Raw genomic sequence first — 25,010 nt, forward strand, 5'->3', positions numbered from 1 at the left:
ACTCCCCGAGGCCCAATTACTGAGCCGTCAGTCCCACCGGACAGAAAACCTATGATTTGTACAGTTTTGTGATCAAAGAGATGTTTTGTACAGTTTTTAGAAAGAAATGTAAATATCGCTCCAATGTATTTTACGAGAAAAAAAAAAAACTGTATTAAAAAACAAAAACATTTTGTGTCAAATTCAGGGAAATATTTTGTGACACCACATGATAACTATGAATAAAACACCACTATGACTTAAACTTGTTTTTATTTATTGTTTTTATGTATATTTCTCAGTATTTTCTTTTGTATTTTGATAGAGAGTAATGCAAACACAATAACTTACAGCTCTTTTAAATATATTTCCTTTATTTACATCAAAGCTTGAAGCTTGTACAGGCATGTACAAATAAATGATCCACTATTTTTCCTACAAACATAAACCTAGTTTTTGCAGATTGAGTGCATCAGGCCCACAGAGTTTGTGCAGGAGTGTTGAAACTGAAGCGCATGAGATGTTTCAGACACAGTATTTCCAGAAACACTCTGTGTTGCTTCCTCGTTTGCGGTACTGCTTCCTGCTGCCCAGGAAACGGCTCAGCAACGGCTTTTCCAGCAACACCTGAACGACAGACATGAGTCAGTATCTTTCAATAAACCTTCATCTGTTGAAATAATGTTGCATGATGTCAACGGTTTCATTAAATCACTCACTTCTTTTGCAGCTTTACTCGGGACAAATCCAGCTGTTCTGAGACCTGAGAGAGAGAGACCAAGACCAGGTGAGAGTGAGTTACATCCAGCAATTCATCATTATTTCTAATAATTATATATGATATATTACAGATACCTTATATTATGAATTGTATAGATCATTATTTATAATCATTTATGTATTATTAAATGATAAATTATTATAAATAACTTGTAGAATAACTAAGACTGGACCAGCTCACCATCACTGCTGATGTCCCCAGTGATGAGGGACGGGTAACCGAATCCCACGCCGCTTTGGGACAGATACGCTTGCTCCGAGTAACTCAGGTCTTCTGGACTGACCACCTGCTCCTCTTCTACAAGAACTACAGGTGAACATGACATACGATATACATTTTTTTAACCCAGTGAGATACTTTCGATTTTTAAGGATGGTGTTTTCAGTGGTATATCTTAATGCAAGCAGGCTGATTCAAACTTCTTAAACCATTTATTTAATAAATTAAAAATATACTTTTTTTTTTGTCTTAAATATCCACAGTAGTTAAATTTTGATGCTTTGATGAACTCTTTTGATCCACTTCAAATGTTGACCACTGTATATAAATACACAAATATATACACATACATTACAGAGGTGCCAAAAATGATTAAAACACAAGTATTTTTACCAGCTAATTTTTTTTTTTAAGTCGGTTATTTTGCTGTCTTTATCTAAAAGTCTGTCTTTTGCTTTAGTGCCGGTATCAGTTAACATTTCCAAACATGAATTTTGCCGTTAACTGTAACAACCCAGTGAAATTATTGTTTGCACAAGAAGTCTGGCAACAGCCAGTGCTGCACACAGAGATCTGATCTCACCATCATCCAGTCTGTCTGGAATAACATGAAGAAACAGAGAAAGACTCAATCCACAAGAGCTGTTGCAACGTCTCCAAGATGCTTCAAGAAACCTTTTTATATCTTAATGCAAGCAGGCTGATTCAATCTTATTAAGAGAGAGAGAGAGAGAGTGTGTGTGTGTGTGTGTGTGTGTGTGTGAGAGAGAGAGAGAGAGAGAGAACACTTACCAGGCCTGGAGTAGGTCATCTCTGCCGAGTGGATCAGAGGATGCCCCAGCAGAGGTTCGAGGACGGTGATAAGCAAAGCGAAGAACAGAAAGAGTTTACACATCATGCCGTCACTTACAGACACCCTTTTACTGTCTTTCTTCCTCGACTTTATCCAGGAACGTCTCCTCTCAACGTGTCCGTCCTGTTTCTGTTGGACTTATATACCCCCCATCGCTGGCCCATGTCGTCTCCTCGCTCACCTCCTCCCAACACTTCGCATATTCAGTGCTTGTAAATTCACAGAGGATAAATGAATGGATCAATAAAAGTGAAAGACAGACGCGGGGTCTGTGCGTCAGGGATGAGTCGCGCTGTTTTACCAGTTCGGGATGTAATCCAGCCGAGTTCATAAATCCACCGGATCACAGGTGGAAGAACAGCACTTTGCGTTAGAGCTCGCGGGATGCAGTCGGTCAGGCAAATTGCCGACTTAATTCATTTATTTAAGAGGCTGCTGAGATTTATTTCCCATGATGCTCGATGCGGTTACTCAAGTGTATCCTCCTAACGACCCCCGCAGCTGTTGTTTTAAAAGACTGTAAATGGCAAATAGAAAGTGTGACCAATTTTCTTAACGGTGTAAACAAAAATATGTGATAGATGTTCTGGCCGCAGAACTGCATGTAAATCACATTTATTGTGAGTGAGAGATCTATCTGTCTGTCTGTCTATCTGTCTGTTTGTCTGTCTGTCTGTCTGTCTGTCTGTGAGAGCTATTGTACCTTTTTTATGGGAGTGTTCAAATATATGTTGTACTAATGATCTGTTTAGTAGGACTATGGTATAACATTATACATCGGATAACCCCAGTACTTAAGAAGCTCATTCTTAACCCAGCACTTTCAGAGAGCCTCAGACCTGTATTCCTTCTTCCATTAATTGCAAAAACACTTGAACGAGATGTTCAACCATGTCTTTGCCATTATCACAATCTGGCTTCTGAAGTGGACATTCAACTAAGACTGCCTTGCTCTCGTTGTTGAAATTCTATAAGACTGGCCAGAGTGGCTTCTAAATCTATAATGAGTATCTTGCTGGATCTGCCACTGCTTTTGACACTGTTCACCACAAGTTCCTCCAGTCAACCTGTTTGGCAAAGGGCATCTTAGGAACTGTGCTTCAGTGGTTTGAGTCTTGCCTATCAGATAGGTCCTTTAAAGTATCTTGGAGAGGTGAGGTGTCCAAGTTACAACATCTAGCTACTGGGGTGCCTCAGGGCTCAGTTCTTGGACCACTTCTCTTCTCTGACTACATGGCATCACTGTTATTCAACTCTCATTCCATTCTGATAATCTGACAGTAGCTGCTTGCATTGTCAGCTTGTCTAACAGACATTTCTTGCTGGCGGAACATGCTTCACAACTCCTACAATGACTATTGCAATGCTCTCTTGGCAGGTCTTCCAGCCAGTTCTATCAAACCTCTGCAGCTAATCCAAAATGCTGCTGCAAGATTAATCTTTAATGAGCCGAAAAGAGTGCATGTCACACCTCTCTTAATCAATTTACACTGGCTGCCAATTGCTGCTCGCATAAAATTTAAGGCTTGAAAAAAATAATGTTTGCCCACAAAACCACCAATAGCTCTGCACCCCTTTACCTACATTTACTATTTCAGACTTACAGTATGTGCCCTTCATAAGCTTGAATTCTGCAAGTGAACGACACATCATAGTGCCATCCCAAAGAGTCACAAAATCACTTTCACAGACTTTTACCTTAATTGTTCCCTCAATGATCTGCCCAACTCAATCTGAGCCTCAAGAATCAGCTAAAAACACATCTCTTCCATTTTTATTTGACCCTCTCTAGCACTCTATTCTAATTCTATTTTATCAACTTGTTTTCTTTTTATTTATTAAAAAACAACCTGACTCTTTTACACTTGCACTCGATTGTATTTAGGTTCTAACTACTTGTTTTCTTTTTATTAAAAAAAATAGTTATATTTTTTTTTCTATTCTTTCAACTTGTTTTCTCTTTATGTATTTATTTAAAAGAAATACCCTCTAACACTAGCCTTCCTTATTCTTCTTTTTGTGTTTTTTTTTTCTACTTGTTTTCTTTTTATTTAGCTTATGTAAAAAACCCTAAAGCGAGACTTTTCTCAGCACTTACACATCATTGCTCTTTTGTTGGTTTGATTGCTTCTATTGTGTTCATTTGTAAATCTCTTTGGATAAAAGCGACTGCTCAATGACTAAATGTAAATGTAACATTATAAAACTATTTGTAGACCAACGTCTTGAAACAATCATTCAAAATGAGCAGCAGGTGGCGCTAAAGGCGCGTGTAAAACGCCACGTGATTCTCTTTGTTTTGACTGAGAACAAAAGTAGCAGCCAAACTCAAACAGTCAATGTGTGTGAGGAAAAATCTCCCAAACACGAATAACTGAGGACACCGAGATCATGCTGGAGAGAAGATGATCCTGTGATAGACTGCAGTCACACGAGTGTTTGTGTTTTATTGTGTGTCACGCCTGGCGCGCGCGCGCGTGTGTGTGTGTGTGTGGATGGGACGCGACTTTCACGGATCTCCGAGTCTGCAGTGACAGAAGAGGGTAAGTGTGTTTTTATCATGTTCGTTGTTTTCTAAAGCACATTTATTTTACGATGCTCTTATAAAACCTATAATCATTATAATGTCTATTTTCGTGCAACTAAAACTACTTTTTAAAAACAGTAGAGCATTGACATTTTATTGTTTACATATAAAGTTTACACTAACAGCAACACAAAAACTGAAAGCATGACCTACTTTTGCATGTATTACTGTAATGGGTATTATACAGGAAACTTTAAACGGGGGCTTTTTAAGCATTTTGTTTTAACCTACTTATTAATGTATTTGGATAAAATATGCAAATCGGCTTCCTTGATTTAGACATGCACTTAAACATAACACATATTACTTTTGATTTACTAGTGTAAAGTATTATGATACACTGTACTAGACATTACAGTACTTTTGCATGTTGTTTTTATATTATATTGTCTTAATCTTCGTCTTGGCAGTGATTTGCATAACAATATTTCTTGCAAGGTCAATCTAACCTGACCACCGAACTTTACTAAAGCCATGCTGCCCTTGAGAGGTTTATGTATTTCAGCATTATATTTGATGTTAATTTTGTTGATTGGATTATATTTAAGCTTTTTTGTTATTGAGATGCAACCATAAAGCTTGTTTTCCTTAAAGCTTACCAAAAAATGATTAATGGCTCACAAACAGGAAACGAACTTTTCCAACGTCTTCGTCCTCGACACAATGTGTGTTTTTGTTCCAGGATTTATGGAGATTAGATTACGGCTGGCACATTATAAAAGTCACACTGATTGCTTCTAGTGTTTAGCAGCAGTGAGAAATTGTGATACTAGCAACCTGTAAAACTGTTCTCATTGTCTCGCTTCACATGTCTGTTGTGTTTCTCTGGTGCTTGATGCTGCAGGTTTCTTCAGGACATCATGAGACTGTGAGCTCAGTGTGGACCCAGTCATGGCAGAAACCGACATCGACAAATCTCACCTGCCCGGTGTTTATGACGGTGTGTCCGGGTTATTCTGTTTCACATCTTCAGTTCTTTTAATATCTTTTTAGGTTTGCAACACGATGCAGTGTTATTGTTGATCTGGTTTAATTAAGGTTATAATCTTAAAATCCAGAAGGCGTGATGCTATATATAAGCCATTAAAGAGCGCTTGATCCATAAAACTTAATATTGCTTCAGTGGAATTGTTTTCATAATTGTAAGTGTGGAGTGTAAGCATTATTGTATTTTATAACTAAAACTATACAAAACAGTTTTCCTTTATTGAAATAAAGTTAAAATAAAATCTAAATATTAAATGAAAAATTTAACTTTTTAATAATTAATTTTTTGCCTTGGCAACTAATTGAAATCAAATAAATATAGGTTATATTAAAATAAGTGAAAGTATAATAAAAGTATAAGTATTAAAATGACTGAAAATCAAACTGAAGTAGAAAGCTTAAGCATAATCGAAATATTTTAACAAACCTATAACCTTAAATCAAATCCTTATAAAATGTGTATAATCACTAAAACAATCTAAAATTGAAATAAAATCTGAAAATATAAAATACAAATGTACATAATAAAAAATATGAATAAATACCATTAGAGCATTATTATCATTAATTATAAAACAAAAAAATGAAAAATATATTTTCATTAATTGAAAAGTTTCCAATTTATTTCAATTAATCAATTAATAAAACGTTATTTTCTTTCAGCAAAGTTTCTCATTTTGTTTTAAATTACAGTGAAGTACTAAAATAACTAAAAGTAAATAAATTAAAAACAGAAACTAAACTGAAACTATAGTTATATTAAAAAAGTTAAAAATAAAATGATAAACTATTGAACAAAATTAAAATGGTCAAAAACAGAATTACAGTAACTTTATTGCAATTAAAATGAAAACTGATATAATATTTCAAAATGTTAGCAGTAAATAGTGTGTGTGTGTATGTATGTGTATATATATATATATATATATATATATATATATATATATATACATATAAATATGCAAAGTGTGCAATTTATATACACACACACATATTTAATAGGCTAATAATAAATAACACTGGCTGTAAGTCACTTCTAAATATATGAAACAAATTTCTTTCTAAAAAAGAAAAATAAACTGTACATAGCTATAAGTGTATTTCATCTCTATTACTTCCATATCATACTGCACTTGCAAAATGTATTCATTTGCAGCAAACCTACATGTAATTATCCATAACCTGTCCATTGAAAAAAAGCATTCAAAGTAAAACTTATGGTTAAAATTTAGTTTAAAAAACCAGGTGTTTGATCAGCAGCTGGTGCAGGTTTTCCGGGTGAGTTGTGTTGTCTTAGATGTTGTTTGGCAGGGCTGCTGCTGTGTGTTGTAGGAGGTGAGATCAGGGTTCAGGAATGTGATGTGAGCTCAGGACAGAGCGAGCGAGCATTGTGTGGGGCTGATAAGAGCCGGAGACCGTCTGCACACTCCTGCTCCGATCTGCCCTGGATGGGCTCAAGAGCTTCCCAGTGTTCCTGTTTCTTAAACAGGATTTGGGTTACCTGTTTTAGCCTAAAGCTGGAAGCAGGAAAGGGGTGTGAAGAGTTCAAGTGCAGGCGAGTTTAGATGAAGAACACACAAAGATATTTCTATACATCCATAAAAATACCTAGAAAGCAGACAGACTGTCTGTGCGTGAAACTGGACACTATATAAACACCTACCCAGTGAACTGCTTACCCAGAATGCATTTTAAAGCATCATATGTGCTCACTGGGTTTTGGAGTCAAGCTTCTGACCTGTTTCTTTGAGTTCACGCGTGACACCCCCCCCCCACCCCCCACCCCCTCCAACCCAAACTGCACTGTCGGATATTTATAGCGTTTGCTTCTGCTCCTCGTGCCAAATATAGACAAAGAACTGCAGGAGAACGCCAGAGATCGGGAGAGAAGAGCAGTGTACAGGAAAGGCATGATAGTTTCATGCAGGGGTCCTGATTCCTGTCTTTTCTCTCTTTTCTTTGTTTCTCTTACTCTGAATAGCACCATCTGTTCGGCCGGGGGGCCTCCGCTCAGCTGAGGGGGGTCAAACGACTGCGAAAGACCACTGTCTTATTCCCACGAAAGAGTGCACACTTAACTTTAAAAGAATTGAAATTTGCTGAAAATGTACTCACCCTCAGGCCATCTCAAGAATCTACATAACTTGCTCACCAATCCTCTGGAGTGAATGGGTGCCGTCAGAATGAGAGTCAAAACAGCTGATAAAAACCATTTTCCCTGATAACAACCAGTTTAAAAAAAAACATTTTTGTGAAATAAATCAACTACGATTGCTACGTTTCCGTTCAATCTTAAAGCTGTGGGAAATGTAGTAAGATGCAAACCAGTGTATTCGAGTCGATCGTTCACGTTCACATGTCTACATTTAAATGCATCAAAGCTGGTTCCTTAGGTTTCAGGGATTGCCCATCACTTTTCTTGGTTTTTATTTTTAGTTGCACAGCACTGACGCTTGTTATGCACAGAAAACCCATTTTGTTTAACTGTGAGTATGCCAACCTTTATGAAACAGGCTTCTGTCCTGAGAGCGCACATGTCAGCTTTTCCATCCCGGATCAGGGTGGAGGTGGAGGTGGAGGCAGAAACAGCAGGGCTTTTTCCCAACCTTTTTTAAAAAAATCCATCTACTTGAGCACCATTGCTGTTTACGAACAGCTGAGCACACAGGATGAGTTCACACACATGTGTGTATGTGCTTCATGACAGGAGCTTGAGACACGGACGCAGGCGCATCTTTCAAAACGGTAAAATCCACCGCAAAATAACAAGCGAATATTATTTTTGAAATAGTAGTAGTCTGAGCTGATTCTGAGCATTTAATATGTCTTCAAGATGTCCTACACCACCGACAGATCTGTAGTTAGACAACCTGTCTTTTATAATGGAGCGTCAGCTTTTATGACTCTGATGTTTAACATGCTTGTGCGATCGTTCATGAGCTTTTAATAGCTCCCTCAGTTTTCCACACTTACTTAGAGAGAGCACGGGACAGAGGGGCAGACGGAGGGCTGTTGTGTTATATACCCAGCTAACAAGAATCTGTTCTTCTAACAGCATTTTGTTAATGTTCCTATTAAGTTGTGTATTTCTGAAAGTCCTTCTTGGTTACATGAACATTAGAGAAAACCTTATTTAATGATATTGTTTAATGGCTGTTTAGTAGAGTCCTGTCAGAAATGGCGTTTGAGTGAGTTGCAGTTTTTACCGATCACACTGAAACTCCTCTGTAAGCTTACTGGGCTTAATGTGCTTTTCCTCTGAGCCATTGTGTCAAGGTTGTTGACCCAGTTGGCTTGGCAGTAGTTTCCCCGTTTGGTCCTCAGTGTGGCATTATAAACGGAGCAAAGACAGAGATGGGCCCAAACATAAACCTGCACTAGAGAATGGATTGCTCATGCAGCTAGCGCTGTTTATTTGCATGAAATAGGAGAAGATTTGCACAAATACACCCTCAGAAATAGTGCCGAAGATAATTAGCCAAATTTTATGAACATTTTTCATGCCAGTTCTGCAAGCCAGATAAATGAAAGTACATATAATGCTCTTCTCCATCATTTGATCACCATTTTATACATTACTGCTGCCGTGATCTATTATTTATAAACTATTTTAGTGTTAATATTTTGAATTAGCTTATATCTTCAGTGAATTTAAATTTTAGTTTGTTTTAGTCATTTTATGTGCTTTTGTCATTTTTATTCATTTTTTATCATTTAATATTTCGATAACACGTTACAGTAAGGTTCATTAGAATACTAATTTAGTTAACATAAACCAAGAATAAACAATACTTCAACAGCATTTAGTCAATGTTAATATCAACTTTTACTAAAAATCTAAAGTTGTGCTTGCTCATATTAGTTAATGCACTATGAATTAACATGAACTAACAATGAACATCTATATATTTTATTAACTCATGTTAAGATTAATCAGTACTATAATTAATGTATTGTTCATTGTTTTCTCATGTCACATTAACTAATGGAAACTTATTGTAAAATGCTACCAATATTTCTATTTAGCTTTAGATTTCCTTAATTTTTAGTAATTTTAAGGCAAGACACTGCAGGTCAATAGGGTAAGAAATATATAGTTATCGCCTTACCCTAGTTGATTGATTACATTGATAATTGCAAACATTTTTGTATTACACGTTTTCTAAAATGTTTAAAAATGCAAATGAAGCCTCATTTAAGGAAATATGCGCTAAATTGCATAGTTTTTGTATTAAAATCTAAACACTGGATGACGTCAGTTTCAAAATTCGTGTTTAATTTTTTTGACATATTAGAGTCAAATGTTTTTACAGAGGGAATTTTAGGTATCTAATAGTTTAATAATATCAATAATTTTGTCCATAATTAAGAAAATAATTACAGAAATACAGGCAGAAATCAATATATTTGCACAATTTTGGGGGGAATAAAATGTTGTATAAAATCAAGAATATTATATATGTACAAAAAATGTAAAGTGTGGTGTGTGTAAGTGCTACTGAAGTAGAGATTTACGGCTCAGTGCAGGAGACAAAACTCATTTTGAGAAAATGGCCTTTTAAAAAAATATGTATTGTAATTAAAATCTATTGACAAAGTGCTATAAAAGAAATACATAACAGTGTATTTTGGATGTTTTCTTTCCACTAGTCTGAAAAAATAAAAAGCCCAAAATCTCAACATGACAGGTGCATGAAGTTTTGAGCACTCTGCCTTGTTTCCAACTCCACTTTAAACAAACAACACCCTATAAATGTTGTAAAACCACTATAATGTACCCTTAAATCAATTGTGTCTGTATTTTTGTGGTTTTCTCACAGTGTGCCAATGTTTCTCTGTGTTAGAGGACGGTGCTTTGGCTCACAGTCTTCAAGAGCAGGAAAGTGAGTATAAACATCTTTTTCCTGAAATCTTGCTCATCCTTCTTTTTTAACAGAAGTAAGATAGACCTTGTATGATCTTTATCGTGGCAGTTGAGCAGTTCTACAGCACCAACATCCAGAAGAACCAGGCGGTGCAGAACGATGTTCGTTTGGCCCGGAGGCTGCAGGAGGAAGAGGAGCAGCGAGCAGATCTCCGCCGGGACCTGAGGCAGCTGTAAGCATCGTCAGGCCTCCACACGGGTCCCCAATCACTCAGTCAGCATCATGGCTAGACCACAGACGTTCAGGATATTCAGAATACTCTGTGGAAACAGATGCGTTGACTCATTAGTGTTGTGTAACTAGTTTGTGTATTATGAGGAATAAGTTGAAAAACCACAGGGAACAATGTTTAGAGACTGAGAGTAAAATTTGTCTGGCATGATTCATAAGACTTTGTTTTCCGCTGATTTGCATTTACAAAGGCTGAACAAAGTGTTTTTTTTTTTTATTGCAACCAACAACAAAAGTTTATATTATAAATATCATATATTATGTTAAACTTAAAAAAAAAAAAAGTTTATTTATGGGCTTTTGCACCTTTTTTATTGAGATACAACAGTAGAGAGGCTACAGGAAATCAGACAGGAGCAGGCTCGGCAAAGGACCTCGAAACGGGATTCGAACATAGATTGAAAGTGCATGATCCAAACCTAAATTTGGTCACACTTTATTTTAGGGTCCAATTCTCACTATTAACTAACCATTAACTATGACTTTTGCCTCAATTAACTCATTATTTGCTGCTTATTAGTAGTTTATAGGGTAGTTGTTAAGTTTAGGGTATTGGGTAGGATTATGGATGTCATGCATTATATGTACTTTATAAGCACTAATAAACAGCCAATATGTTAATAATAGACATACTAATAAGCAACTACTTATTAGTGTGAATTAGACCCTATACTAAAGTGTTACCTTACATTTTTATAATTCATGACTGAAAACATTTTGTAACATGATTTTTATGTACCATTTTCATGCTAATGCAATATTTGAATTTAAAATGGGTTTTAAAGGATGAATTTTGAGATTTTACATTTTCAAGTGATATATAACTTCTGATGATTTCTAAAGTGTGATAGATCAAAAAGGCAACAAAGAAGACTTTTTTGACAAAGGACAACATTCCTTATATGATTTGTATATGGTTTTTGAGGTGCACTCTTGCCGTTAATTGATCGATTACTTTTCCTACATACCGTAATCTTTAACAAAAAAGATTGGTAATATATCTATTTAGGAGTCTTAGACCTTTCCAGCGATATATAGTTTGTCATGATTAGATTAGCATTTAATTGCAATATAGTGAAGTAAACGTAGGCGTCCAGTATACGGGATGGGGTGACCGCTAACCGGTGAAACTTGTCTGGTTTACAGCGAGGAAGAGGACTGCAGATATGCACAGATGATCCAGGAGGAGCTCCAGATGTGTGCAGAGGAGGCCAGGAGGCGAGAGAAAGAGGACGAGGTGCGTTTCATTAAAACACGAGAGAGAAAGGATTAATCACATCCAAAATAACATTTTTGTGTTATTGTTAATTTATTATGTATATATAAAGACACACATACAGCCTATATTTAGAAAATATTTACATGCATTTACATGCATATATTCATATTTATATAATTTATATGATATTTAAATATATTTAATATATAAACGTAATATATTTTTCTTAAATATAAACCGCATGTGTATGTATTTATATATACATAATAAATATACACAGTACACACACATATTATGTAAAAACAGCTTTTATTTTGGATGTGATTAATCACGATTTATCGTTTGACAGCACTAATTTAAATCCATAATTATATTCATCATCATGTGTTTGGTATCATAAATTTAGCTAAGATGATCGTCTCGTGTAACTGAAAGGCAGGACTTTTATTTCTGCAGTTATTGTATTGAATGTGATTTCTGCCGTTCATTTCTGTACAAAAAAAAAATATTTTATTTTATATTACATTTCTTACTGTCACTGTTAAACTTCCACCTAATGTGCTTGACACACAAGCACAAAAATACACCAAAATATTATTATTTGTTGTTTGGATTACGTAATTATATTGATTTGCCCTAATTCTTCTTTAAAATTCCTCTTTTCTTCTAAAATTCCACTGCTTTTATAAATGTGTTATTCATCCACTCATAAAACTCCCAGTTCATTCATGAACCCCAGTTTGGTCGTCCCTGGCATAATGTAACATTTAATACACTTAATGAGGTTGATAACCAAGAAATGCATATATTTAAGGTCAAAACAACTAATCAAATAGTACTCCGAAACATAACCTAATACTGTACGTGCAAACTATAATTTCTGTTGTGTAATTTGTAATCAGTGACAGACTACAATTTGTAAGGAATCTACACAGCACTATCTGTTGTTAATTATCTGTTCTTTCATATAAAGCTGATTAAAACACCTGTGTGGTGTGGCAGTTGTGTAGAGATGCTTTTGGACAGAAGAATAAAGGAGAGAAAGAATATAATAGACAGAAGAGAGTGAGAAGATCCTGCACTCTTGATATCCACTGGCTTCAAGTATCTATTTTGTCCTTCATTTAGCTGTTGGGCGACATTTCTGAAGCCTAAAGGAGCAGCTTTGTCATCTTTGTTGTGAGGAGTGGTTTTTGAAAGTGTTCCCATGGCGTGTCCGGGGTGACGCTGAGGAGGTGCCACGTCCCGCCGGATGCTTCAGTGGTGAAACAGTGAGGTTCTGTATTTGTGGAAAGACTATTTAAGAGGCTTTCTGAGGCAGTCTGTCTGGAGCCCTTTATTCCAGCCTTTGGAAAGACGTCTTGAGGAAGCAGTGCTCTATGGGACTCTGACTCGTTTGAAGAGGCTTTGATATTTTCTTTTTAATGCAGTGACAAATTATCGATTTTGTCCACTTTGTCCAGATTAAAGGTAACTCCTAGTGTTGCCTTTAATCTCTGTTGTTGTTATTATTTTTACATTAATGTCATCAGATTTGAGAAATGGAAACTGGGAATGTTTCTTAGTCTGGTGGTCAAAATATCATAAAAGTCTCGATTGTTATTGTCTATGAATAGGGACATCACATTTTTGAAAGTTTTTTTGTTTTCAATATTTTTGTGTTTGCGGGTCTGACTGACCATAACAGGTTTTAATATAATCGGTTCAAATTTTAATTAAATGAAAATCACATTTTGAAAAATAGTACACTATTGCAAATAGCCGAATGATCAAGACAATAGATATAACGAAATTATGAAACATAACAACAAATAATAAAAACGTAATTTAAGTTTTTTTTTTTTTACATTTAAACTAAAAAAAAAAAAATAGTGTGGGTGTGTATATATATATATATATATATATATATATATATATATATATATATATATATATATATATATATATTTTTTTTTTTTATTATTTTTTTTTTTTTTTTTTGAATATATTGTAAAAAGTAATTACAAAATTTTTATGGTTGTGCTTTTGGAAATGGAAGTCAACATTTTTATTATTATTATTATATTTAGTTCATTTTGATTTTTTTTTAATCATAATATGCATAGGTAAAGGTATGAAAATTAAGTTAAATATTTAATTTAATAACAACAATAATATGAATTTATTGTTGTAATGTTGTAATATTTTATTTGTCTTTATATTTTTATTAAGAATTATTTTTAAATTAAGCTCAGTTTGAAGAAAAAAATTAATTTAAATGTATTTTTCATTTATTTATTTGTATTTATTTAAATGCATTATTTACATCTGGTTGATTAGTTTATTTGCAGCACACCGAAAACCAGGACTGTCAATAGATAATGTGGATGTCTGGTCATTTACATCAGGTACTTTAGATGTTTTTGTTTTTCTGCTAATGCCTGTGTGCTTCAATAAAAGAGGACGTCCATCAGCACCTGCTCTGTTTGTTAGCCGAGGGTGTTTTTGTCAGATATGGACTGTAGTTGTGCTCGAACACCTGGTGTTGACTGTCCTCTCTGCCTCACACTGACAGTATTAGACTGCAGATGCAGATGAAGCGGTGTAGTGGAGTAGAAGGGATTTGTACTTACAACATGACTTAATGTTGATTGAACAAAGTTTATCTGTGTATGTCCAGTGGAGCTGTAACAGCCCTTTCTTATTCTGCGTGTAAAATCAGCTTTCTAGTAATGGCTAAATGTAGTCATCTGTGTCTTGACAGTTTACTGGTGTTCTCGTAACTGCTGGTGATATTTTCCTGTGTGACCTCTATCAACACTTTGTCAATCATTTTAACACAGTTGCAACTTCACGAGGCTGAAAACACACAGCACACAAGAGAAGAACACTGCTGGCAAGGCAAGTGTATTTAGATATCTCATGTAATTAATACAGATAACTGGTATAATAAACAAACTTTTATATGAAAGTCAGGGTTAAAATCATAACTTCTTATTGTCTAAGGATTGGATATATAGTTAACAAGAATATAAAAAATGGTAGTAAATGCATAATGAATAACAGGTAAAGGTATAAGTTAAATTTATGTAATAACAACAACAATATTAATTTATTCTCTCTCTCTCTTTCTCTCTCTCTCTCTCTCTCTCTATATATATATATATATAAAGAGAGAGAGCAGAGTGATACAAACTAGAACATCTCTTATCACTAGAGCATCACACTCCTCTCAGCCAATCAGATTCGAGGACCAGAAGGAACTTGTTGATTATTAGACACACATTCCTGCTTGAGTTCTTCAGGCTTGTATCACTGAGGGAACTCTTCCACCAGAGAAATACCTCACCATGGTACTGAATGCACATTGATTGCTCTTAGCTTTACCTCCTCAGTCTGTAGGACACTAGTTTGCCCAAAAAACCTAACAGCTGTAAGATTGGAATACCCATGAGCCCGCATGACAGCGTCATCTGATGTTGTGTGTTTAACGGTGTAGTAATTGCATTGACTTTCCCATGGGGAATTTTCTGTTTATTTACAAGAAACACAGTATACATGTTTTACAGTGGGTAAAACCCCCCACATCCAGACACTCTGTTGATCTCGTCTGGACGATCGGCAAACACAGCTGAATGATAACACATTGCTAATATTCTGACATCTTGACTTTTACCTTAAAACTAAACTCTGTTTGGCTCACAAACCTGTCTTTAGAAAATACCGAATTAATAGTATGAGCTACTTTTAATGTGCTCCGTTGATTTCAGCTTTTTGGTTCTGCTTTTTTGATTTAGAGTAAATGATGATGATATATAGTAGTCAACATTTGAAGTGGTTAAAAAAAGTAGCCTACAAACCTAAAGTTGTCCTAAGACAAGAACAGATTTTGATTTTAGGCTTTAGGATAAATTTGATGAAAGGTTTTGATCCACTTTAAATGTAGCAACATTTCTGGAAGAACTGGACGTTTATTAGCATGACATTTAAAGAACAAGCTTTGTTACTGTTCTCTAGTGGACAAATAAAGTATATACTTCCTTATGTGTGTGTGTGTATTTATTTATTTTTGTTTTATTCCTAGTAAAGGAAACTACTCTAAATTAACTTCGACTGTGATCTACATTTTTAATGTTGATTATTTTTACCGTGTCAACTCACTTCCTGTCTTTATTTCCCATATTTAGCCACCCGTTTCCTGTTGCGTAAGACGTTGGTGTATGAAAGAATACCGTTTTTTCATGTTTCCTATTCTGTTTCATTTATAAAGTGTTAAAAAGCCAGACTAGTGTCAGTGCCAAAATACTACAGTTAGTGTTTCTCAAGTTTAGATTTCACGTTCACAAATTCTGAAAGCGGTTTAACTGATCCAATATGAATGTATTTTGATATTACAGTAGTAGCTCTGGCAGTGGTTAATGTGGTATTTTGGCGGAAAATGGCTGTGAGATCAAAGTCAGGCGAATTCTCTCAGAGCTGCTGCTCGGTGTGACGATGTTAATGTGTTCGCGCTCGTGCGCGGTGTGGTTATATTCCGTGACGTCGGTGTGTAAATGAGGTCTGAAGGACTCCGATCTCAGGCGAGGTGTCCCGAGAAACGTCTCTGTGGGCGTCACATATAGTTTGTGTGTGTAGGTGTGTGTCTATGAGTGAGCTGTATTTTCCGAAAATCTGGTCTGCAGCTCCTCTAGTGGGTGTCAGCCCAGATTTTTGTGCTGTAAAATGATGAGTTTTGCTCGAGGGACTGCGTGATGGAAGATTCACAGCCCACTTTGACACCTCTGCTGCGTGATATTAAACTCAGACCAAGATGTGTGCATATATGTGTGTGTGTGCGTCTAAACTGAGGTCGTCTTTTTTATTATACAGCACTTTGGTACACTGTGTGTTTTTTAAAGTGCTTTATAAATACATTTTATTTGCTGAAATCTATATAAGCCATCAAAATAAAAAGTAAGAAATATAATTGCAAGGTTATATTTCACAATTCAGACCTTTTTCTTGCAATTCTGAGGGGAAACGTCAGTACCGTGAGACAAAATAAAAATCTACATTGTGAGTTATAAACGGACAATTGTTTGAACTCAGGTCTGCTTCTCCAACTTTTTTGAGAAGAAAAATCTGAAATGTGAGATAAAGTCAAAAGTGTGTTTTTTCGGTTTCAGTTATGATTTTTATGAAGCTTGTTTCCACCATGGGATAAAAATAAAGAAGCTTATTGAGACTTTTTATCTCATTTCCCCCCTCACAGTTCTGAGAAACAGTCTAAACTGACAGATATAAACTTTGCCTTTCAGTGAAGAAAAGTCTGAATCATCACAATTATAATTATAATTTTAATGATAAAAATCTGCAATTTCATGTTTATTTTTATTCCATGATGGAAACTAGCTTCCATAGAAATAACGGCAGCACATTATTTTACAGTCCTGTTCCTTGTGTACATACTATGTACTTACTATAGTAATTACAATAACTATGTAATAACTAGGTACTAACCCTGAACCTACCCCTAAACCTAACCCTACCCCATGTAGTTACCTTGTATTACCAGAACTTTCTTAGATAAATACACTGTAAGTACATGTAAGTACATGTACTGTAAAATAAAGTGCAACCGAAATAACTGTACAGTATTACTATAATGAATGCAAAACGTAAGCACCCAATGCCCATTTCAGCTGATGCCACCAAGCTTTCTTATTAACTTTTTACAGTCAATTTCCAATAAATGAATCCTGTTTACATTTATATCTGACTCAGTGTGCACCATTTCTTGTAGTTGTTGTTGATCTTGACAGTTATACTGGACTGTTAAAACATGCATCGGTCAGTTTATTACTGTATATGCATGTAAATTGTTTTCTCAACAGGAAATCGCTAAACAGCTACAGGAAGAAGAAGAAATGGAGATGAGACGGCAGATGGTTGCTGCTGGTTGCAATGACAATGACTGTGCTTCTCCACTCTGTGAAGGTAACTGTTATTTTCTCACAAGTACATGATGTGAATGCAGGCATCACGTGTTGCACGACTGGTTTTGGTCTCCCTCCGTCAGGTTTGGGAGTCTGGGAGCAGGTGCTTCAGGACGCTGAGATGGCCCGTAGACTTCAGGAGGAAGAGGATATGCTGCCTCACAGAGAGGTATGTTTGCTACTCGACCTGAGTCTGGTTTGGGACCAGGATGGGGTTAGTGGGACCAGTATTATTTAAAAACATTAGTAGTACTCATTATCATGTCTTTTTGTTCAGCAGGTTCCCCAGAGCTCTGGTCCAGAGGTGGATTTCATTGCGGCCCAAGTTGCCCAAGATGAGGTAAAAACATCATCAGGATAACTGGACTGATAAATTGATAAACAGATTGAAACCAATTGTAATAAACAGCTCCTTATTTCCATTTAGTTTAGTTATCATCAAAAGTTTAAACTACTACTTCTTAATTCTCAAACAGTTAAGTAAATATCGCCTGTGACGATGCCACAAAACTCTGTAACTCCTCTGTACATCAGGAGATCGCCCACTATATGCAGCGCCATCAGAGAAGAGTCAAAAACTGGCCACAAGACCTAGAGATCCAGACCAGACCTCCTGAACCAAGAGAAGAAGGAAACACCACAACCATGAAGGTCTGGATCAACCTCACTCACTTCAAACGTGAAAAATGTTAAAGGGGTAGTTCACCCAAAAATGAAAATTACCTATTGATTAACTCTTCCCCAAGCAATCCCATGACTTTCTTCTGCAATCGGAAATATATTAAAAATGTGCTGGCTTTTCCAAGATTTATTATGGCAAAAGCCTTAAAAAGTGCATCTATCCATCATAAAAGTGCTCCACATGGCTCCAGGGGGTGAATAAAGGCCTTCAGAAGCAAATTGATGTGTTTGCTATATTTAAAAAGTTATAAACGGTCATTTCTAGCTCCCATTAACTGTCATATACATGTTCACGAGAGAGTGGCGTTCCAGCGGAGGACGTCGGCGGAGCATAACTCAAGCAAGAACCAAGTTTTGTTTACAGCAAAGGAAAACCAGTCTTCTCTTGGCTTATATAGAAATCCTCTGACATTTTTCTTTACAAATCCTCGTTTTGTACTTCCAATTTGTGATTGGTGTTTTGTTTTGCTCTCTCCTCTGCGCTTCCTTGTTCATCAATGCATTCACTTACGTCCAACATCATCTGCTGGAACGCCACTCTCTCGGACGTCATACACACATTAATTGCTTCATATAAGGAGGCTTTTATTATAAGAATTATTGTAGCACGAGAAACTTTTTTTTTTTACCGACATCATATCTTGGAATTCTTTTTTTTTTCTATTCATTTATTTGTTTATATCTGGAAGTTAGGACTTTTTACTCAAAATTACAAGTTTATGTCTTGCAATTGTAAGTTATAAACTCACAACGGCAAATGAATATGCAATTCATAGTTTATATCTGACAATTCCAGCTTTTTTATAATTGTGAGAACAAAATGTTGGAATTACCTTTTTTTATGTGGAATAACATTTTGTTTGCAATTTGTTTCACATTTCTGTTTTGTGTGAATGGCCATTTTGTAATGTAGTTTGACCTTTTGGGCCGTTGTTGTCTCTATTTCAGTCTCTTCAGATGTTGCGTGAGAGGCTGAACTCAGACGGACTGCATTCACCGGTGGAAGAGGAAGACTATACCATTGAAAGCCATCTAGCAAGCCCATCAGGCACTGCGCTGTAAGTCACACATTATTTATAACACACATTCACACATTCTCAAAAAAAACGTTCAACACTTAGAGTATCTTCATCTCCTTTCAGCCGAAGCCAACACATGCACAATATTGCAGAAGAACTGGACCCAACGTTTAAGGCTAGGAAGCGCGAGAGCCAAATTTCCACCAGCCCCCCATCAGGTACGAACACACTGTTATATAATAGGAAAGTTCAATAAGTGTATTTTTGCCACATCAGCAGCCATTTCCTGTTTTCTCAGCAGGTCTATGTTTGGCCCCTCGTAACCCGCACAGTATTTTTTATGACTACTTACCAGAACCCACCTTCATACCACCAACTAAACGGCAGAGCGACAAAGCAGGACGTCACAAAGCCAAAGACAAGAAAGAGAACTGTAAACAGCAGTGATCATGTGACTAACTTGGTGTTGTCTTTTAAGTGTCAATTTATGGACACACATTAAACTGTTAGACTGAGTTTCAGGTTTCATGGTTTCAAGGGAAATATACGTAATTTAATATAAGCACGTACTTTTAAACTATTAAAATACACAGAAGTGAAGTTCCTTCATTATATGATGTTAAAAAACCTGTTTTAAAGGTAGGGTAGATGATTTCGGAGAGGCTAGCAATAGCAAGCTAGTTTTGAAAGCATAAGATCCCACCCTCTCTATAAATCACTCTTACATGATTAGAGATGGCATTGGTGGAGGATTCAATGCGTAATATTACAATAATAACACCTTTCATCATCGATTGATCTGCAGGAATATGATTGGACCAACATTTTATGCTCCTACTCCTTCCACAGACAATATCAATACCTATAAATACATTTAGACCACTTAACTTGGTGATTGGTATAAGGATGTGAAGAGACTTTCAACCAGCATGACAAAATAGTTTTTGAACCAAATCACCTACCCTGCCTTTAAATGCTTGTATTAAAGTTTTTTTCATCTACAGGTTTAGTCATTTAATATACATCCAGTGGAATAACATCTTTGTTATTAACAACTAAAACAAGTAAAAAAAAAAATGTTAAAAAGACACCACAGGCCTTTTATTTTATGTCTGTATAAGGGATGTCATGCCTTATTTCTGCTATTTCTGTGTTGTGCGATACAATCGCCTTAGTTCAGCATTTTCCAAGGGTTTTAATGCACATTTGTTTTGTAAATGTTTGTTCCTCATTTTCATTTGCAATACTGTTTACTGATATCATTGGGAAACATTCATCTGAAGTCTTTTACCAGAATGTGAAGATTCAGGGGTTTTGCAGTTGGAAATTTAGTGGATTTAAATGAATGCTATGCAGGGGAATTCTGATGGTGTTGAGATAAAATATCAAGCACTGTCACATCCTGACAGCCCACAGTATTTCAGTGCAGAGGTCTCTGCACCCCCCACACACACTTTAACCTTTTGTGCATGTGCAGTTCGGCGATGACATCAACCGCATGAAGGCCTCTCTGTTCTGAAAGGCTAAAGATCATCTGAACCCGTGCTGAGTCTAGATTTTTGAGGATTTCTGCTTTGTTGTTTTTTGTTAACATCTTAGATATTTTCATAAAAGTCAAATTTGAGCATGAATGCCTCTTTTCTTAAAGGAAAAGTGGGCAACTGAACTTGTATGATGTTCAGAGTTGTCATATTTTATTTTTTTTTCTTTGTAACATCTTACAGGTTTTCATAATAAAAGTCTTTTGAGCACATTTCGAGACTGACCACCTCTTTTCTGAAAGTCTAAAGAGCTACTGAGAGTCTCAGAGTCTTGTCATCTCATATTTGAGGACTTTTTATTTTGTATAATGCGTTAACATGTTACATGATTTCAAAATAAAAGTCACCTGAGCACATTTTGAGCATGAACATCCCTTTTCTTAAATGGCAAGAAGGCAACTGAACTTTCATATTTTAATTTCCCCACTCTTTTTCGCGTTAACATCTTAAATGTTTTTTATAATAAAAGTCATCCGCACACAATTTTTGGGGGTTTGATTCTCATCAGTAAACTAAGTACAAAATGTATTGTTTCAGAACATGGGCATAATAAGAAAACATGATACATTCGAAATCTTAAATACTGTTCTTCAGCTACAAAATGGCACAAACATCATGAATGCAGTTTCAATGACAGGATTCCAGTAGAATTAAGAAAATAAATTACATAGATATTATACATCTGCTTATAGCTACAAATAAACGCTCATTTATGTTCAGTTTGCTACACAACACAAGTTTGTGCTTCCAAAGGCCCGATATCCTGTGAGACCAGCGAGGCCGTCGAACTCTGACTGCTACCGCCGTGTTCCTGCTGAGGAAAACAGAAGCTGGGCACATCAAGAAGAGCCATTTGAGTCTGTTCTCCTGCTGAGAAAAAGACACACAGGAAAAACATGTTCATGCTAGAAAGATGCAGGAAGATACAAGAGCTCTCTTGCAAACCTATGTGCTGAATAACTAAAGAAAGCACACAAAGATGTCTACCTGCATGAGTTTCCTTTTCAATGTGGGGTTTCTGAGTGGCCTTTCCTCGCCTCCACTCCAGGAAGAGGACTGAAGCAACAGTTATGGCTATGCTGATGAGCCCAAAGATGATGAGGATAACAGTGACCTCTGTAGCAAACAGCAACAATGCCAATGGAAACCAACTTTAGTTTTACATCTTTTAAAAGGTAATCTTACACACACACCCTCCTTTGATGTCTGTTATCAGGGAGGTCAGTTTGAGCGTGCCACACATATTCTCTGCCATTTATTTCTGTCATCCATACCACTTTCTGTGTCACTTGGAGGCGACACCGATGGTTTGGTGTCTGGTTTACGGCCACAGATTACATCTGTGAATGCATTTCCAGGCACAGCTATTTGATGATCTGGTTGCGTACATCTGTGGGTTGAAAAATACGGCGTTTAACATTGCTTGTTACACTTAGCTTCATGAACAGATGAACGGAAAGATGGTAAATGCATCATACTTGGTCCAGTTGACGCAGTATTGATGGATCTTGTCAGTGTACGTCCCAGGAGGACATGGCTCACAGCCTTGTGAATTCACACAAGAAGTATCTTGCAGTCAGATGCATATTTATTTTTATTTGAAATCAAAAGACGGATCAGTTATCTTTATTCAGACTCACCTGTTGCACTGGGCTGGTATCCCTTGCCACACTCTTCAATGCATCTAGAGCATTTGTCATTAGCACATCGATATCCCGCTTTACACTCACAAACTGTATCGCTGCTGGCGGTGCAGTTCACCTTCACCTGCCTGTTTTTACCTGAAGAGGAGAAGAGGAGCACAAGCATCTATTATTCATAGCATTCAAACCTGAATCTCATCGAAGTGACACTAGCTGTCACCAAAGCTGTTCTCCGCTCCTAATGTGACCGATACTGCTGCTGTTCAAACTGAAAATCATACACAAATTTATGTCATGATGACAAAATTATACCCAAAATGATATTTCGTGAAGATACAGTTTCCTACTATGGAAACTTGTTTGCAAAATAAAAATTTTTTTTTTAATAATTGTGACTTTTTAGCTCACAAATTTAGACTTTTTTTCCCCCTCGCAGTTGTGAGTTTGTCTGCTAATATGTCAATTCTGAATTCTGAAATGTTTGGATTTCTACTGATTTGAAGAACTTGCAGAGTTTCTGCTCAACAAGTAAGCTGCAAGCTGATTGGTCCCTTTCCCTTAGACCCACCCACACATGTAAGCATCATCAGAAATTGTCAGTAAAGGGCCCTTTTGGCATTTATTTTTGCCAGAACACATGAACATGAAGCAGTTTCGGGCAGTGGGATGTAAGGACAGTCTGAACATTAGTTAAAAAGGAAAATCATTAAATCCTGTACCTGAACACTTGTCACATATCATGCATTGATATGGGTTTCCATCAGAGATAAACTTGTCTTTTTCACACGGGGTACACAAAGTGTTTATATCTTGACCACAAATAGAGACGATACGGTTTCCTGCAACACACACACACACATACACTTTGCTAAATAAAGCTTTAGTATTAAAAGAAATGAACATATAAATCGATGAAAAATACTTAATGCACTGTTTCTAGTAGACTAATCTACTAAATAATTACTATGCTTATTGTAGTAAAGGAGAAAAAAAACAACAGCCTAATTTAAATAACATATTACATTAAAATAACAAATTAAATAATCTTTTTTTTTTTTTTTTTACATAGAAGCATCTTCACACATGGACCTTTGAACCTCAGTCTGTATTCTACATCAGACAGAGTTTCCTTCCGGTGAATCACATCTCTGATGCACAATAATCAAATCGAAAGTGAACCTCAGATGGAGTTTCTATCATATGATCGCACATGATCATGAGGAAACTGAGACGCACTTTTTATTACAGTATGATCTTCAAATGTACTTAAAGACAGACTGGATTACATTGACTTGTGTGCTTGATAACACACTCTCATTAATATTCTCCAAATAATTATTTTTCCAGTTTTGGGGTTTCGTCATTTCCAAACACCCTCTCCATCACCTCTCATGAAAATATAAAATGCATTCAAAATCATATGCCAGAAATGAATAGATAAAATTTGTCATTTGTTCTCCATTTACAGTACATTGATGTTAGTTGTATTATTAAATCTAACTAAAATACTACATTTTACATTGTAATTTTTAAGTATATCATGGTACAAAGTTTTTGTTTTTTCTCTATTTCTTCTGTTCCCTGCAATCATTCTTTTTTTCAGTTTACAGAAATAATCAATAAGCATTCTTTAAGTATTTTATTTTATTTTTTTACCAAATGCACCTTTTATAAGGGGCTTGAGGCTAAAAGGAGGAAGAAGAAAAAACATTTCAGTATGATTTTTAGGACAACTTTGATGAGAGTTGAACTATGATCCACTTCAAATGTTGACTAGTGTATAAATTCTTGTGTTATTTTATCCTAAAGCTGATCATTCCTTTTCAAAACTCACCTGGTTTACACTTCTTGCAGCACTTTATATTGGAGTCCTTCACATCATAGTCCAGACATCCAGATTCCACACTGTGTCCTGCAGCCAGAACCAGGACAGACGCAGCCAGGATCAGTCCATGGAGCAGCTTCATCCTCCACGACAAGCCGTCTGTTAACACACTTCACACACACACGTCTCTGACAGAAGACTGATCTGCTCTTGTGAGCTGCGTCTAAAGTCAGTACAGCTCACAAGTGAAATGACATTCGTAAGTTCCTCAGCGTCACAAATACGCCCACAAGCACACACACACACGCACACACAGAGAGACGCATAACCTGTGTTTGAGTGACTCATCAGCTTTTTTGACAAGCTAGTTCAATGATGACAAGCTAGTTCAAAGCAGGGATATTCCTTTTGATTTGGTAATACAATAATGTCTCTTTAATTTATTTTTCTTTTAAAAAAAAAAGGGGAATAACAACCACTGTGAAATCTAAGCCATTTACTGTAACTATATTTTATATCAGGGAAAACAACGCAGTGATTAACATTTACAATTACAATCCACTGCT

At 36.0% G+C, this 25,010-nt stretch overlaps 3 protein-coding genes across 8 annotated transcripts; 1 reads left to right on the forward strand and 2 right to left on the reverse strand.

Annotated features, from left to right (window-relative positions):
• Positions 1 to 293: 293 nt before the first annotated feature.
• Positions 294 to 3,943, reverse strand: LOC113110875 (prepro-urotensin II-beta-like). The gene is made up of 4 exons (XM_026275136.1): positions 1,772 to 3,943; positions 941 to 1,066; positions 699 to 742; positions 294 to 606 (listed from the first exon to the last, which is right to left on the reverse strand). Exons 1-4 carry the CDS (start codon positions 1,875 to 1,877, stop codon positions 505 to 507), a joined length of 378 nt encoding a protein of 125 aa, XP_026130921.1. The 5' UTR covers positions 1,878 to 3,943; the 3' UTR covers positions 294 to 504.
• A 198-nt stretch (positions 3,944 to 4,141) lies between these two features.
• Positions 4,142 to 21,188, forward strand: LOC113110873 (coiled-coil domain-containing protein 50-like). Of its 5 annotated transcripts, none has more exons than XM_026275132.1 (12): positions 4,142 to 4,375; positions 5,264 to 5,359; positions 10,227 to 10,289; positions 10,380 to 10,503; positions 11,709 to 11,799; positions 17,634 to 17,736; positions 17,819 to 17,904; positions 18,013 to 18,075; positions 18,270 to 18,386; positions 19,365 to 19,474; positions 19,559 to 19,653; positions 19,734 to 21,188. In XM_026275132.1, exons 2-12 carry the CDS (start codon positions 5,311 to 5,313, stop codon positions 19,880 to 19,882), a joined length of 1,050 nt encoding a protein of 349 aa, XP_026130917.1. In that variant the 5' UTR covers positions 4,142 to 4,375; positions 5,264 to 5,310; the 3' UTR covers positions 19,883 to 21,188. The 5 variants fall into 5 exon arrangements, with proteins under 5 accessions (XP_026130917.1, XP_026130918.1, XP_026130916.1 ...); XM_026275133.1 differs by having other exon boundaries at positions 10,251 to 10,289; XM_026275131.1 differs by lacking the exons at positions 4,142 to 4,375; positions 5,264 to 5,359 and adding an exon at positions 7,672 to 8,151 and having other exon boundaries at positions 18,016 to 18,075.
• Positions 21,189 to 21,316: 128 nt separating this feature from the next.
• Positions 21,317 to 24,853, reverse strand: LOC113110874 (tumor necrosis factor receptor superfamily, member 9b). Of its 2 annotated transcripts, none has more exons than XM_026275135.1 (7): positions 24,454 to 24,853; positions 23,339 to 23,458; positions 22,617 to 22,757; positions 22,455 to 22,521; positions 22,251 to 22,366; positions 21,964 to 22,092; positions 21,317 to 21,843 (listed from the first exon to the last, which is right to left on the reverse strand). In XM_026275135.1, exons 1-7 carry the CDS (start codon positions 24,584 to 24,586, stop codon positions 21,701 to 21,703), a joined length of 849 nt encoding a protein of 282 aa, XP_026130920.1. In that variant the 5' UTR covers positions 24,587 to 24,853; the 3' UTR covers positions 21,317 to 21,700. The 2 variants fall into 2 exon arrangements, with proteins under 2 accessions (XP_026130920.1, XP_026130919.1); XM_026275134.1 differs by having other exon boundaries at positions 21,317 to 21,846; positions 24,454 to 24,832.
• Between the last annotated feature and the right edge of the window lie 157 nt (positions 24,854 to 25,010).

This window comes from Carassius auratus, chromosome 11, assembly GCF_003368295.1.
Source record: "Carassius auratus strain Wakin chromosome 11, ASM336829v1, whole genome shotgun sequence".
NCBI lineage: Eukaryota > Metazoa > Chordata > Actinopteri > Cypriniformes > Cyprinidae > Carassius > Carassius auratus.

Excerpts from the sequence above, each read along its gene's own strand:
- LOC113110875 (XM_026275136.1), bottom strand. The coding sequence starts at position 1,877 with ATGATGTGTAAACTCTTTCTGTTCTTCGCTTTGCTTATCACCGTCCTC. Across the intron at positions 743-940 it reads TGGGGACATCAGCAGTGATG|GTCTCAGAACAGCTGGATTT; the intron begins GTGAGCTGGTCC and ends TCTCTCTCTCAG. Across the intron at positions 607-698 it reads CGAGTAAAGCTGCAAAAGAA|GTGTTGCTGGAAAAGCCGTT; the intron begins GTGAGTGATTTA and ends TCTGTCGTTCAG.
- LOC113110874 (XM_026275134.1), bottom strand. The coding sequence starts at position 24,586 with ATGAAGCTGCTCCATGGACTGATCCTGGCTGCGTCTGTCCTGGTTCTG. Across the intron at positions 22,367-22,454 it reads TACTGCGTCAACTGGACCAA|ATGTACGCAACCAGATCATC; the intron begins GTATGATGCATT and ends TTCAACCCACAG. Across the intron at positions 21,847-21,963 it reads TGAAAAGGAAACTCATGCAG|CAGGAGAACAGACTCAAATG; the intron begins GTAGACATCTTT and ends TCTTTTTCTCAG.
- LOC113110873 (XM_026275128.1), top strand. The coding sequence starts at position 8,076 with ATGAGTTCACACACATGTGTGTATGTGCTTCATGACAGGAGCTTGAGA. Across the intron at positions 18,076-18,269 it reads CCCAAGTTGCCCAAGATGAG|GAGATCGCCCACTATATGCA; the intron begins GTAAAAACATCA and ends TCTGTACATCAG. Across the intron at positions 18,387-19,364 it reads GAAACACCACAACCATGAAG|TCTCTTCAGATGTTGCGTGA; the intron begins GTCTGGATCAAC and ends TCTCTATTTCAG.